This window comes from Sorex fumeus, unplaced genomic scaffold (genome assembly GCF_029834395.1).
Source record: "Sorex fumeus unplaced genomic scaffold, SorFum_2.1 ptg000051l, whole genome shotgun sequence".
Classification (NCBI taxonomy): Eukaryota; Metazoa; Chordata; class Mammalia; order Eulipotyphla; family Soricidae; genus Sorex; species Sorex fumeus.
In genome coordinates this window covers 33,887,072-33,900,017 of record NW_026606108.1, presented here as the reverse complement: position 1 = coordinate 33,900,017, position 12,946 = coordinate 33,887,072, and the positions used below count along the sequence as shown (strand labels likewise).

Here is a 12,946-nt window from a genome sequence, read left to right as displayed (position 1 = left end):
TCTGGCAGCCTGGTCTGGACTAAATTAGGAAGCTTAGTGATTGGCAGTGGAGGGCAAGTAGACATTCTATTTTGGTGGGGGGGGTTGTTTGTTTGTTTTGGGGGGTCACACCTGGCAATGCTCAGGGGTTAATCCTGGCTCTGCACTCAGGAATACTCCTGGAATTGCTTGGGGGAACATATGAGATGCCAGGGATTGAACCCAGGTCAGGCACGTGCAAGGTAAATGCCCTACCTGCTGTGCTATCGCTCCGGCCCAGGTAGTCCAAGGTACAGCAAGCTCCAAACAGAAAGAACCCATTTAAGAGCCAGAATGATAGTACAGTGAGTAAGGCTCTTGTCTTGCATGAGGCTGACCTGAGTTTGATCCCTGGCATCCCATATGGTCCTACCTGAGCCCACCAGAATTGATCCCTGAACACAGAGCCAGAAGTTAAATCCTGAGCACTGCTAGTTCTGAACCAAAAATAGACAGAACAAAAGAATCCAGTTGTACTTACAACTCCCACCCCCTGCCCCATAAAATGGTTGCAATAACCATGGTTATAAATCAGCCTTTGATGGTAAGCATAGTTATTAAATAGTTAAGAATTCCAGATTCAAAATAGAAGGTGCAATGTAGAGCTGAAGCAATGTCACAATAGTCAACATTGATGTTAGCCATGGGTCAGCCGTCCTCTGCTCCATTCTCATCACTCTGCTTAGAACAATGGCCACTTAAGGACTGACAATTTCATATTTCCATTTAGTGTTCAACTACTAGGACTTAGTTAGTACAATGTTCATTACTGAACTTAGAAGGACTTTTTTGAGGGGTAGGGGTGAAGGGTCTGGGCCACACCCAGCTGTGCTCAAGGCTAAACTCCTGATTCTGAGCTCAAGAATCACTTCCGGCAGTGCTTGAGGGACCATATGCGGTTCTGGGGATTGGACCCAGGTTGGCCCTTGTGCAAGGCAAGCACCTTGCCTGCTGGACTATCTCTGTTGTCCCTAGAAGCACTTCTTGAGAGTTCTAATATCTTCTCTCTCTTTTAAAAAAAAATAATAGGTTAACTGAAAGAGCAAAAAAGAGATGTACTTCTTCACAACCTATTGCACAAGTTGCATCCAGTAACTGGCAAGAGGATACAACTCTCACACATGTAAGACAAGAAACTAGTCATGAAAATATGTTTTCTTTCAATGTCCTTCTCTCCCTGTTGTCTTTTTTTTTTAGCTTAGGAATCTAATATCTTTTAAAATGTACTTTTAGGGCTGGAGCAATAGCACAGCGGGTAGGGCGTTTGCCTTGCACCGGCTGACCTGAGTTCGATTCCCAGCATCCCATATGGTCCCCTGAGCACCGCCAGGAGTAATTCCTGAGTGCAGAGCCAGGAATAACCCCTGTACATTGCCGGGTGTGACCCAAAAAGCAAAAATAAAATGAAATAAAATGTCCTTTTAGTTTTCCATTTTTTCCTCTCCCTGGGATAAGTGTATGCTATTTCTTAGTATTTTCACAATTTTAGCCAACTTCTTATAATTTAATTTACATATTTAATGTGTTACTTGTAACACATTAGTTTAATAAATTAAGATTACCACCTTTAGAAACAAGACCTTCTGGTTTTACACTTAACAAAATTTAACAAAGTCTTGTTAACAAACTTAACAAAATCTTGTTAACATCCTATAGACTAAAAATAATTGCAACGGGGCTGGAGCTATAGCACAGCGGGTAGGCATTTGCCTTGCATGCGGCCAACCTGGGTTCGATAATTCCTGAGTGCAGAGCCAGGAGTAACCCCAATGCATTGCCAGGTGTGACCCCAAAATCAAAAAATAATAATAATAATAATTGCAACATGGATATTTTGTTGTTGTTGTTTATTTGGGCCATACCTGGCTCTGCTCAGGACTTACTCCTGGCTCTGCACTCAGTGATCACTCCTGGAATTATGCAAGGGGCCAAACATATTGAATTGAACTTCAGTTGTCTGTGCGTAAGCCAAGTGCCCTACCCACTGTACTATCTCTCCAACTCCAATGTCTTATTTTTTACTAGAAAAAAAAGGCAGTGTGGTCCTTTATATTTTCATAAGAAAGCAACTTATTAAAAATTAAGTACAGGTTAATAATAAAAAACTGAAAATATCACAAATCCACCTAAGGATAAATAACTAATAAAGTACAATTGAGTAAATCCACATGATAGTCAGATACTATCATTACATTATGGAAGAGTAGTTATTAACCACAAAGTTTTTTGTAGATACCTGTAGTCAAGTCAGCAAAATATGTAACACAAAAGAATTTTCAGAATGTTGAGTTCACAAGTAATTCTGGGGGTGATTTCATATTGTCCAGAGCCCATCATTTTGTTTTGGTTTGTCTTTCTTTTCTTTTTTTTCTTTTTAGGTCACACACAGCTATGCTCAGGGGTTACTCCTGGTTCTGCACTCAGGAATTACTCCTGGCAGTGCTGGGGGGGCCATATGGTATGCTGGGGATCGAGCCCGGGTTGGACACATTCAAGGCAAATGCCCTACCTGCTGTACTATCCTTCCAGCCCCGAGCCCATCATTTTATAAAAAGAGAAGTTAAAGGCAAGATAGATAGTACAGGAGGTAGGGTGTTTTCCTTGCATGCAGCCAACCCAGGTTTGATCCCCGAGATTCCTTATAGTTCCCCTAAGCACTGTGAGGAGTAATTCCTGAAAAAAGAGCCAAGAGTAATCCCTGAGCATCACTGGATGTGGCCCCTCCAGAAAAGTTAATTTTTCTTAACTTGAGCTAAAATAGTTCATCAAAGTCAGTACAACAAACAGGATACAAAATTAAAAGTTGGGGTCTGGAGAGATAGTACAACAGATAAGGTGCTTGGTTTTCATTTTGCACATGGCCATCCTGGGTTCTATTGCCAGCATCCCATATGGTTCCCTGAGCCCCATCAGGAATAATTCCTGAATGCAGAGCCCTGAGCATTGCAAGTTGTGAAACTTCCCCCCCAAAAATTAAAAGTTAATGTTTTGATTCTCATAATCAGGACTATACTAAGAACAGTCAATGTGATAAAATAAGATTCCAAAACTTTTAGTGGAATTTTATCTATGTATTTGATGATATTCTACTGTATTCTTAATTGTTAAAATAACTTGCAAAGATAGCCATTGTAGTGCTCTCTTAGGCTTGTTATTCAATAGTTACACATCTTTCTTGAAATGATCTCATTATTTGTTTAGAGTCAAGTGGAAAAGGGTGTATTTAATGAGCGAACAGGTCAAAGTGACCAAATGGCAAGTGTGAACAACAGAAAGCCAAATTTCTTCAAGTCTGATAGAAACGAATTCCACTTCCCAGAACTTCCTTTTGTAATCCAGTCAAAGGAGACTAAAGGAGTGGAAGGTATATGTTTGTTGCATGACTTTACAGATCTCCAGGTGTTGTCTTTTACAAGCTCTTTTCTTTCTTTCTTTTTTTTTTTTTGCCAAATAACTTATGTTTTATAATGTGATTTAAGTATAGGATAGCAAATTTCTATGAAAAGCAATTTTAGCTGTGGAGAATCACCTCTCTTCCTAACAGTTTAATGTAGGATGAGACTTAAAGGAGATAATTTCAAATTACGGTTAAGAAAACTTCAAAGGGTGAATTTTCTAATTAGATCAGTATTGTTTAAACTGTCAAGTAGAATTTGAGAAAGTTAATTTTGATTCAGCATATGACCCGGAATAAATCAGTTATCTGTATTTCTCCATGATCATTTACCCATATGATATATGAGCAGAAATTATATATCTACATCAGTAACTCAAAACTTTATTTAAATTTTGTTTCACTTTCTTTTGGGCCACACTCAGCAGCGCTCAGGGCTTACTCCTGGCTCTGCACTCAGGGATCACTTCTGGTGGGCTTGGGGAACTGTGCGAGTGCTGGGGATTGAACCTAGCTCTGCTGCATGCAAGGCAAACACCCTACCCCAGCCACACAAGTCTTTACTAAAGATTGTTAACATGTTGAGTTTGTAAAGTGAAGCTTTTTTTTTTTACACTGAATAAATGTTTTATTTTTTGAAGAACAGTGACACCTTGTGAAAAGTTAATATAATAACAATATAGAGTGGTACACCTCAAGAGGAATTATCTGATCCACATAACAATTTACAGATCTACTCAGAACTTAGAAAATGGATGTCTTTATTTTTTTAATACCTGGTAGAGGTATACTCTTTAAAAATTATCACTGTCACTGTCCTCCCCGTTGTTCATCGATTTGTTCAAGCGGGTCCAGTAACGTCTCCACTGTGACAATTGTTACTGTGTTTGGCATATCGAATATGTCCCAGGTAGCTTGCCAGGCTTTGCAATGTGGGGAGATACTCTCTGTAGCTTGCTGGGCTCTCCGAGAGGGATGAAGGAATCAAACTCGGGCAAGGCAAGTGCCCTACCCGCTATGCTATCGCTCCAGCCCTTAAAAATTATAAACACAGATAATTTATTTACATATTTTATTAGTTTAATTTTATCAGTTTATAATAAATGGAAAAACTGACTTTAGTGGATGTCAGAATTTCTCGTTGAAATCCTTGGAAAGTAAAATTTGAAGATAGGAACAACAAATTATCATTGTATATATTTCTGCCAAAGTTAAACAGATGAAAGTGCTGAAGAGAGAATCAAAGAAAACAGATTTATATAAAATGCCAACTTTACGTAATGTGGATCAAAATAAAGAAAAACAAGGTAAAACTTTTTTGTTCATACTTTTTACTAAGGATTACTGTTTAGAACACTTGGTATGTAAATTTATTACTACTATAAATTTATATAAAAGTTAAAAATTTTGTAATCCTTGAACTCCAGAAACGTCTGTATTTTTCCTGAATAACCCACTATTGAAAGTTTTTTTTTTAAGCTGGTGTTTGGCAATAGTGAATACCAGCACCTCATTTGAAAGTTGAGTAGTTATAATACCAGTACCTAGAAAAAAATTCTTATTGATTGCTAAACCAGTGTCAGCAAGAAAAAATAATTATATAAATGGTATAGTTATTCTGGCTATAAGGACATTAGTATTTGTCTTTAGCCTCTTCCTTTCCATTTTCTCTCATTTATTCCCCATTTCCAATGTCACAAAGATTTGCTCTCAGTTAGCTTCTAAATAATCTTATTAAAATGTCCTATCTGTGCTCACCAGAGTGAGTCTTAAATTTATTTGGAAATCTTGAAACCTTCCATATCCAAATGAAAACTCTCTTCAAAATTTTCTTTTGAAGGGTAAACACCCACTAAATGAAACCACAAAAGTGCCTTTCTATTCTGCACCCTTGTGAGTTCATCAACTTTATTATCTGTTTCTTATTTTTACATAAAGTTTATTGCATTTCAATACACAATAAAATTAGCAAACACTTAAGAAAATGTGAAGAAATAGAAAAATAGAAAAACTTTGCCTTGAAACTACTAACAAAGGCATTTTAACTAAATCTATTCCATCTCTCGGTCATTCAGGTTTAGTCATCAGACTATTAGAGATTATATAGTACCAGGGATTTAACCAGAGTAAGATACAAGCAATGCTAGAGCTCTAATCTCTGTATTATCTCTCCAGTCCCCAGTCCCATATTTTCAGAAATATAGATGGGAAACAGCAGCTCATTTGTTCTATTCCTGGCTCTTCTGTTGACTTTTATTAATGATCTAACTCAGATGCACGCACTTCCAGCTGTATATTAAACCTCTGGGCATCTTAAATAGTACATATATGCTTTGAAAAGATTCTCTGATGTAGAAAGAATTCCAAAGTTCCTTTTTTGTTCTTTTGTTTTTGTTTTGGGCTACACTAGGCAGTTCTCAGGGCTTACTCTTGCTGGGTTTTGGGAACCACGTGAGATGCTGAGGATAGAATCTGGGTCAGCCACGTATAAGGCAAGCACTCTATCTACTGTACTATATCTCTCCAGCCCCATCCTAAATTACTATTATTGAATGAGTGAAAAGAGGAGAGTTTATACAATAGCCACCTTGAGATCTGTTTGATGAAGAGAATGAGGAATACTTTGCTAAATGATCTCACTGTATCTTACGAAATAAACCTCAAATTACAAAATACAAATGCTTCTCTGTGACTTATTTCCTTAGCCAAGGACTCATCATTTCCTCATCTAAAGTCCTATTTTTATTTACTTTTTAGAACACAGGAAATGCACAAAATGAAATGAATAAGAAGCTGCCAAATATTGGGTAGAAATCTAGAAGCTAAAAAGTCAGAGAATCACTGTGTGGACTTTTTTAAGCCACTTTTTAATTAACATTACATACACAAGCTGATGGAGAGTGTCTCTCTGCCTTTGGAGAAGTCCACATTTTCTCATTCTCTCGAGCACGTTGCTTTCTCTCTCTCTCTCTCTCTCTCTCTCTCTCTCTCTCTCACCTTTTCTCCCTCCTTCCCCTTCCTAAAACCCTCCAAATAAAATCTATTTTAAAATAGATAAATAAAAATAAAAGCCTATGAGAGAATTCTACAGGTATTGTAAAACCTGTATAGTTAAATGTACATATAGTCTCAATTTTATTTCAATTTTAATCTTATAAAATTGCCCAGCTGTCATTTTAATAAAACTGAAACTTACATTAATTGATGATTTTTTAATTATTATTTTTTTAAATTTTATTTTCCTCTTATACTTTTTATAAACACTGTGGTTTTCAAAGTTGTTCATGATACATCAACTGATGATTAACTGATCATCATTTCATCTGATGATCTGTTCCCACAACCTTTTTTGACTTGTGTAAATATTAGCTTTGGTTCAAAGCTATTTAATTATAGAAGGAAATGCTTCTAAATGTGTACTAAAGTGAAACTCCAATGTCTGGAAGCATCAGACATTTCTGAGCAAACAAATACTTGATAAGCACAAAACAGATTTGATTCCCCACTGAAAATTTTGAAACATTTAAATACATTGTGACATAGGCCTTAGTGGATAGGTAGCTTTCCTTGCATCCATGTTCAATCCCCGGCATTCCATAGTGTCCCCTGAGCCTGCCAGGAGTGATCCCTGAGCACAGGGCCAGGAGTAAGCTCTGAATACAGACAGTTGTGGTCCAAAAACAAAGGAAATAAGTAATTAAAAAATAAATTAATAAATATATTGTGACAATTAGGATGAAAACTGAGCAAAGCATTGACATTTAAAGCAAGTTTTAAATGTCTAACATTTAGGGTCTTTAATATTTAAATATCTATTCTTTTCGACAAGAAATAATGCATGTTTATCTTATATTTTGCCCTCAACTTATGTGGCTGGAGAGATAGTACAGAAGGTAAGGCACTTGCCTTAAAAGCAGTCAACCTGAGTTCGATCTTGGGCATCCCATATAGTCCCCCCAGCCCTACAAGGAATGATCCCTGAGCACAAAGCTAGGAATAAGCCCTGAGCACCGCCAGGTATGGCTCAAAAACAAAAAGATTAAAGAACAGAAACCTGAAGAGTTTCTTCCCCCAAGCAGTAACAGTAACTATTTTATTGATATTATTTTTATTGTGGCACCATGATTTATAGTAGTGTTGATATTTATGCTTTAACATATACTATAGTATCACAACGACCACCAGAGTGCCATTATAAGTGCCTATTTTTTTTCTTTCACCAACTTGTTTACCATATAGGACGTAGACTATATTGTTACATATAAGTCAATATTAATATAGTCAAAGTTTGATAATATATGTATTTACATTCTCATCCCTGGTTCTCATTGAATTGGTTTCTCATTTTAGGACGACAATGGCCATTGTGAGGGGGAAGATTTTTAAGAGGAACAGACTTATTTTTCTGGTAATGTCTTTTAAATCTAAAAAATGCAAATAAACAAGTTTTTCCTTTCAAACTTATATCAATAGAATATAACGTGAATTTTTAAGAACCATTAACCATATTAACATTATTCAGTTTTGTTTTGTTATCTAAACATTCAGTGTTCTTCTTTCACCTAAGACTTCTGTTAACGTGACAACTTGAAATGATAAAAGCCTGTCTCTGCCTGCTTCCTTGCTTATCATAAGACTGAGTAGATAATACATCCTGTCAGCTGACACACACCACCATGTTTGTACTATTCTCTGTCGTCTACTAGTCACATAGCATCAAGTATCAGTTATTTTCTGTAATGCTCAGGTTTCCAAAGTGAATTATTAATGACGTAGCACTGTATCTGTTTTAATTTATTTGCTGGGGGGAGACTAGGGCCATACCTGGTGGTACTTGGAGCGGAAGCTAGCCCTTCCTCACAGTGCTCTGGATAATGTGGTGCCAGAGATCTAATGAGGTAGACTGCATGCAAGACAAGCACCTTAACTCCTATATTCTCTATCTCTGGCCCCTGACTATTGTTTTCAAAGCTATTCACTACCATTGTGTCATTAAAAAATATATTCTACTGGTCTCTATAAGAACATTTGTAAATACTCATAAAATATCTGAATATTATATAGTATTCAAATGTAAAATTGTTTGATTCTCTTAAATAACTACTGTAAGTCTTCAAGTATTCTAGTTTCATCTGAAAGTTTCTTTTAGGGGCTGAAGCAATAGCACAGTGGGTAGGGCGTTTATCTTGCACGCGGCCAACCCGGGTTTGATTCCCAGTATCCTACATGGTCCCCTGAGCACCGCCAGGAGTGATTCCTGAGTGCAGAGCCAGGAGTCAGCCCTGAGCTTCGCCGGGTGTGACCCAAAGAGAAAAAAAAGTTTCTTTTTAATGGGTACAGACTTTTTCTGGTTCATAAAATAGATTATGAACAGCCCAGAATGTCAACCAAGATTATTGATTGAGCTTTTCTTCAAAATGCAATAAAATGGAATTTTTGCTTTACTCTACCTGATCTTATTTTTATTAATTGTGTTTTAAGGAAAATGGTAACTTTACTACACAATTATCATCTTTTCATCTCAAAGAATCTTGATTTTTAGAATTAGCAACTGAGATTATTATATATAATATCCCCTCTAAAAGATTTACTTTCCTCCCAGGATGGGAGATGCATGCTAAAAGTAGACTATAGACTGAACATGATTGCCATTCAATGCCTCTTTTGCAAACCACAGCACCCAAAAGGAGAGAGAGAACAAAAGGGAATGCCCTGCCACAGTGGTAGGGTGGGATGGGGGGAAGGGGGTGGGAGGGATACTAAGACTGGTGGTGGTGGAGAATGGGCACTGGTGGAGGGATGGGTATTCAATCATTCTATGACTAAAACCCAAGCACGAAAATTTGTAAGTCTACAACTGTACCTCATGGTGTTTCACTAATAAAAATTTTTTAAATAAAATAAATAAAAATAATAAAAATAAAAATAAAAGATTTACTGTTAGTTTAAGCTGATGATCTCCAGGGAAATTAAGAGTTGTCCCTGTGGTAAATTCAGCAGAATAAAAACCTACCTGTTGCACATGTTTTATACACATATATACATACATACATGCATATAGACTGATACATACATAAATAGATCCTTACATCAATATGAAAGGGGGCTGGAGTGAATAGCACAGCGGGTAGGGCGTTCGCCTTACAAGCGGCCAACTTGGCCGACCCGAGTTCGATTCCTCCGCCCCTCTCGGAGAGCCCGGCAAGCTACCGAGAGTATTGGATATGCCAGACACAGTAACAACAAAGTCTCCAATGGAGACGTTACTGGGCCCGCTCGAGCAAATCGACGATCAACGGGAGGGCCTTTACCTTTTACCTTTATCAATATGAAAGGATTGTCAATTTTTAATTGTTTATTAAAATGTTAGCTAGGATTTTGATTAGAATTGTGTTAACTCTAAGTATCAACTTGAGGAGAATAGCTATCAATAATTTTTCACCTTCCTATTCATGAGCTTGGTATAAACTTCACTTATTTAAATTTTGGTGGGAGGGTGGGGGGCGCACACAGAGCAGTGCCCAGGGCTTACTCCTATCTCTACACTCAAGGATTACTCTGGGAGGTGCTCAGGGGATCATATCAGGGGATTGAAGCTGGGTGAGTGACAGGCAAGGTAAGTTATACTGTACTATTGCTCTGGCTCCTATTTAGATCTTCTTTAATTATTTTCTGTAATGTTTTATATCCAGCTCACAGATCATTTGCTAAATTTATTACTATGTGTTTTGGTTTTTTGATGCTATTATGGGTGATTTTTGTTTTTTCACCTCATCTTTTAGTTGTTTGTTGACAAAGTATCAGGAGGTACAATTTAGGGCCCAGGAGATTATTCAAAGAGCTGGTTACATGTTTTTGCATGCAGGAAGCCCAGGTTTGTTATCTGGCAACTTATGTTCCCTGGTACGGACCTCAAGCTCCATATCCAGGAGTAGCCTCCTCCACCCTAACCCCTGCAACCTTTCTGGTTCTGGGCCACAAACAACAAAAAACATATGATTTTGGTTTTCCCTATTGATCTGTATTCTAAAATCTTGCTAAACTTAGTTACTAAAATTATTTCCTTTCTTCATTTATTTGTTCTTTCATTTGTTTAATTTATCCCTTCTCTGCATATTCCTTTACAAGGATATCCTGTATAGATAATCATGTCTGCAGATAGTTATTTTTAGTTCTTTCCAATGTTTTTGCCTTTTGTTATTTTTTCTTCTTCTTGTATTGATGATTCTTGTATTGACATGTAACGCTATTGAGCAGAAGTAAAGAAAGAGAACATCAATGACTTTCTCTGTTGCAGAGGAAAACATTTAGCTTTTTCCCCATAGCTTTTTAAGTATGTTGTTGTAGGTTTTATACAGATGATTTTTATGTTTCCTTCTATTTGTTTGCAGAGTCCTTGTTATAAGCAAATGTATTCTCTTAAATTCTTTTCCTGCATCTATTAAGATGTTCTTCTGATTTCCATTCTTTATTCTATAAATACTATACTAATTTAATCCTACATTTCTATGATTAAATGTTATCTGATACTTTTGGAGAGTTCCTCTCCTCTCATCTTCCCCCTTCCCTCCCCTCTCCTTTCTTCTTCTTCCTTGGAGATATTTGGGGTTACAACCAAGCTCAGTGCTCAGGGGTGGCCCTGCTTGGGAACCACGTGGTGCTAGAGATTGAAACTAGAGCATCCATATACAGAGCATTTTGTCTAATCATTTGAGCTATCTCCTTAGCTCATTGTCTCCTCTCCTTATTGTCACTTGGGAATGAACCCTTAATCTACAGGATCTGACTCCTGGAAGTTAGTATTAGAAATGATACAAGTAAAGGAAACAAGTATTTTTGGTTTGTTTTCAAGGTTAGAGCTTTTTATTAGGATTTAATAAATTCTGTAAATTTCTTTGGAAGTGAAAAGACATCTTTGCAGTGTTCAGTCTAGAAAACGCTAGGAAAATGTTACATCTTATTTATGTAAGCCCTAGTTTATATACCATATGAAGTTTGTAGCGCTGCCTACATTTATATCATTAAAAAGAAAAGGGGACTGGAAATCAAGAAATGTTTGTAAAAGGCATTATGGAATCTCTTTCCTCTAGAATTTTTGGGGTTTTTTTTTTCTGGTTTGTGTGTGTGTGTATTGTTGTTGTTGTTGTTGTTGTGTCAGGAATAGAACCATGCCTTATCCATGTAGGGTAAACGCTCTTCAGCTGCTCAAGTGTTCTTCAGCTCTCCAGCCTGTTCCAGCATTCTGCTCTTCATATTTAAGAATAGAGATTTTATGGGAGCTGGACCGATAATACAGTGGGTAGGGCATTTGCCTTGCACACAGCTGACCCAGGTTCGATTCCCAGCATCCCATATGGTCCCCTGAGCACCACGAGAAGTAATTCCTGAGTACATGACCCAGAAGTAACCGCTCTACATGGCCAGGTGTGGCCCCTCCCAAAAAATTGAGATTTTAGGAATTACAGATTTAATGGTTTTTACTTTGTTGGGGGGCCACACCCAGCTATGCTCAGGGCTTTCTCATGTCACTGTATTCAGGCATCACTCTTGGAGGTGCTCAGGGGACTATATTGGATGCAGGGGGGTCAAACCCAGAATGTAAGGCAAATGCTTTTCCCACCATATTACCTATCCAGCTCTTAGACTTAAGAGGTTTCTATCTTTTGGGTTCTGGGGTTCGAGACTTTGTCTTTTAGGATTATAATCAGGATTGGATAACTGTGTATAGAATTGTGGCCTTAAATATAATTTATATACTGATCACACTCAAATTTTTCTCTCTAGCCTATAATTGACCCCCAAACTCCAGCTTCAGATTACCATTTCTCATTCCCCATTCCCAATACCCACTATCCAATCCATTACCCATTCAAAAGGTTCACTAAAACATAAATATCTCAAACTTAACAATGTCAAAATTATGGTTCTCATCTCTTCTTGTTCATAGAGCACTGCCAGCTGTCACTACCGAGCACAAAGCCAGGAATAGCCCCTGAGTACTTCTGGCTGTGGTCCCAACCCTCCACCTGCCAAATACTAACAAAATAGTGTCAGGAATGATGGCCTGATCTTTTCCCCGTCTTATTCAAGAGCAACTTGGTCTGTTTCCTCAGGAAAAAAATCTTTTTTTTAAATTAATTTTTATTAGTGAAACACCATGAGGTACAGTTGTAGACTTACAAATTTTTGTGCTTGGATTTCGATTATACATTGATTAAATACCCATCCCTCCACCAGTGCCCATTTTCCACCACCATGGATCCCAGTATCCCTCCCACCCCCATCCCCTCATCCCACCCTTCCTCTGTGGCAGGGCATTCCCTTTTGTTCTCTCTCTCCTTTTGGGTGTTGTAGTCTACAAAAAAGGCATTGAGTGGCAATCATGTTCGGTCCATAGTCTACTTTCAACATGCATCTCCCATCCTGGGAGGATCCTCCAAACACCCTTTATTTGGTGCCCCCTTCTCTATCTGAGCTGCCCTTTCCCCTAGAATGCACGACTGGCCTCTAAGCCATGGAGTAATCCTCCTGGTA

General features: G+C 37.7%; 1 protein-coding gene across 1 annotated transcript in view; it reads left to right on the top strand.

Moving 5' to 3' along the window:
• CDKL3 (cyclin dependent kinase like 3) overlaps nt 1-12,946 on the top strand; it is a 121,777-nt gene that overhangs the window by 58,405 nt on the left and 50,426 nt on the right. The window contains exons 9-12 of the mRNA XM_056124765.1: nt 1,048-1,141; nt 3,220-3,382; nt 4,624-4,719; nt 6,168-6,219. Of these exons, the coding sequence (XP_055980740.1) occupies nt 1,048-1,141; nt 3,220-3,382; nt 4,624-4,719; nt 6,168-6,219 (405 nt within the window). The remainder of the gene's footprint in view (nt 1-1,047; nt 1,142-3,219; nt 3,383-4,623; nt 4,720-6,167; nt 6,220-12,946) is intronic.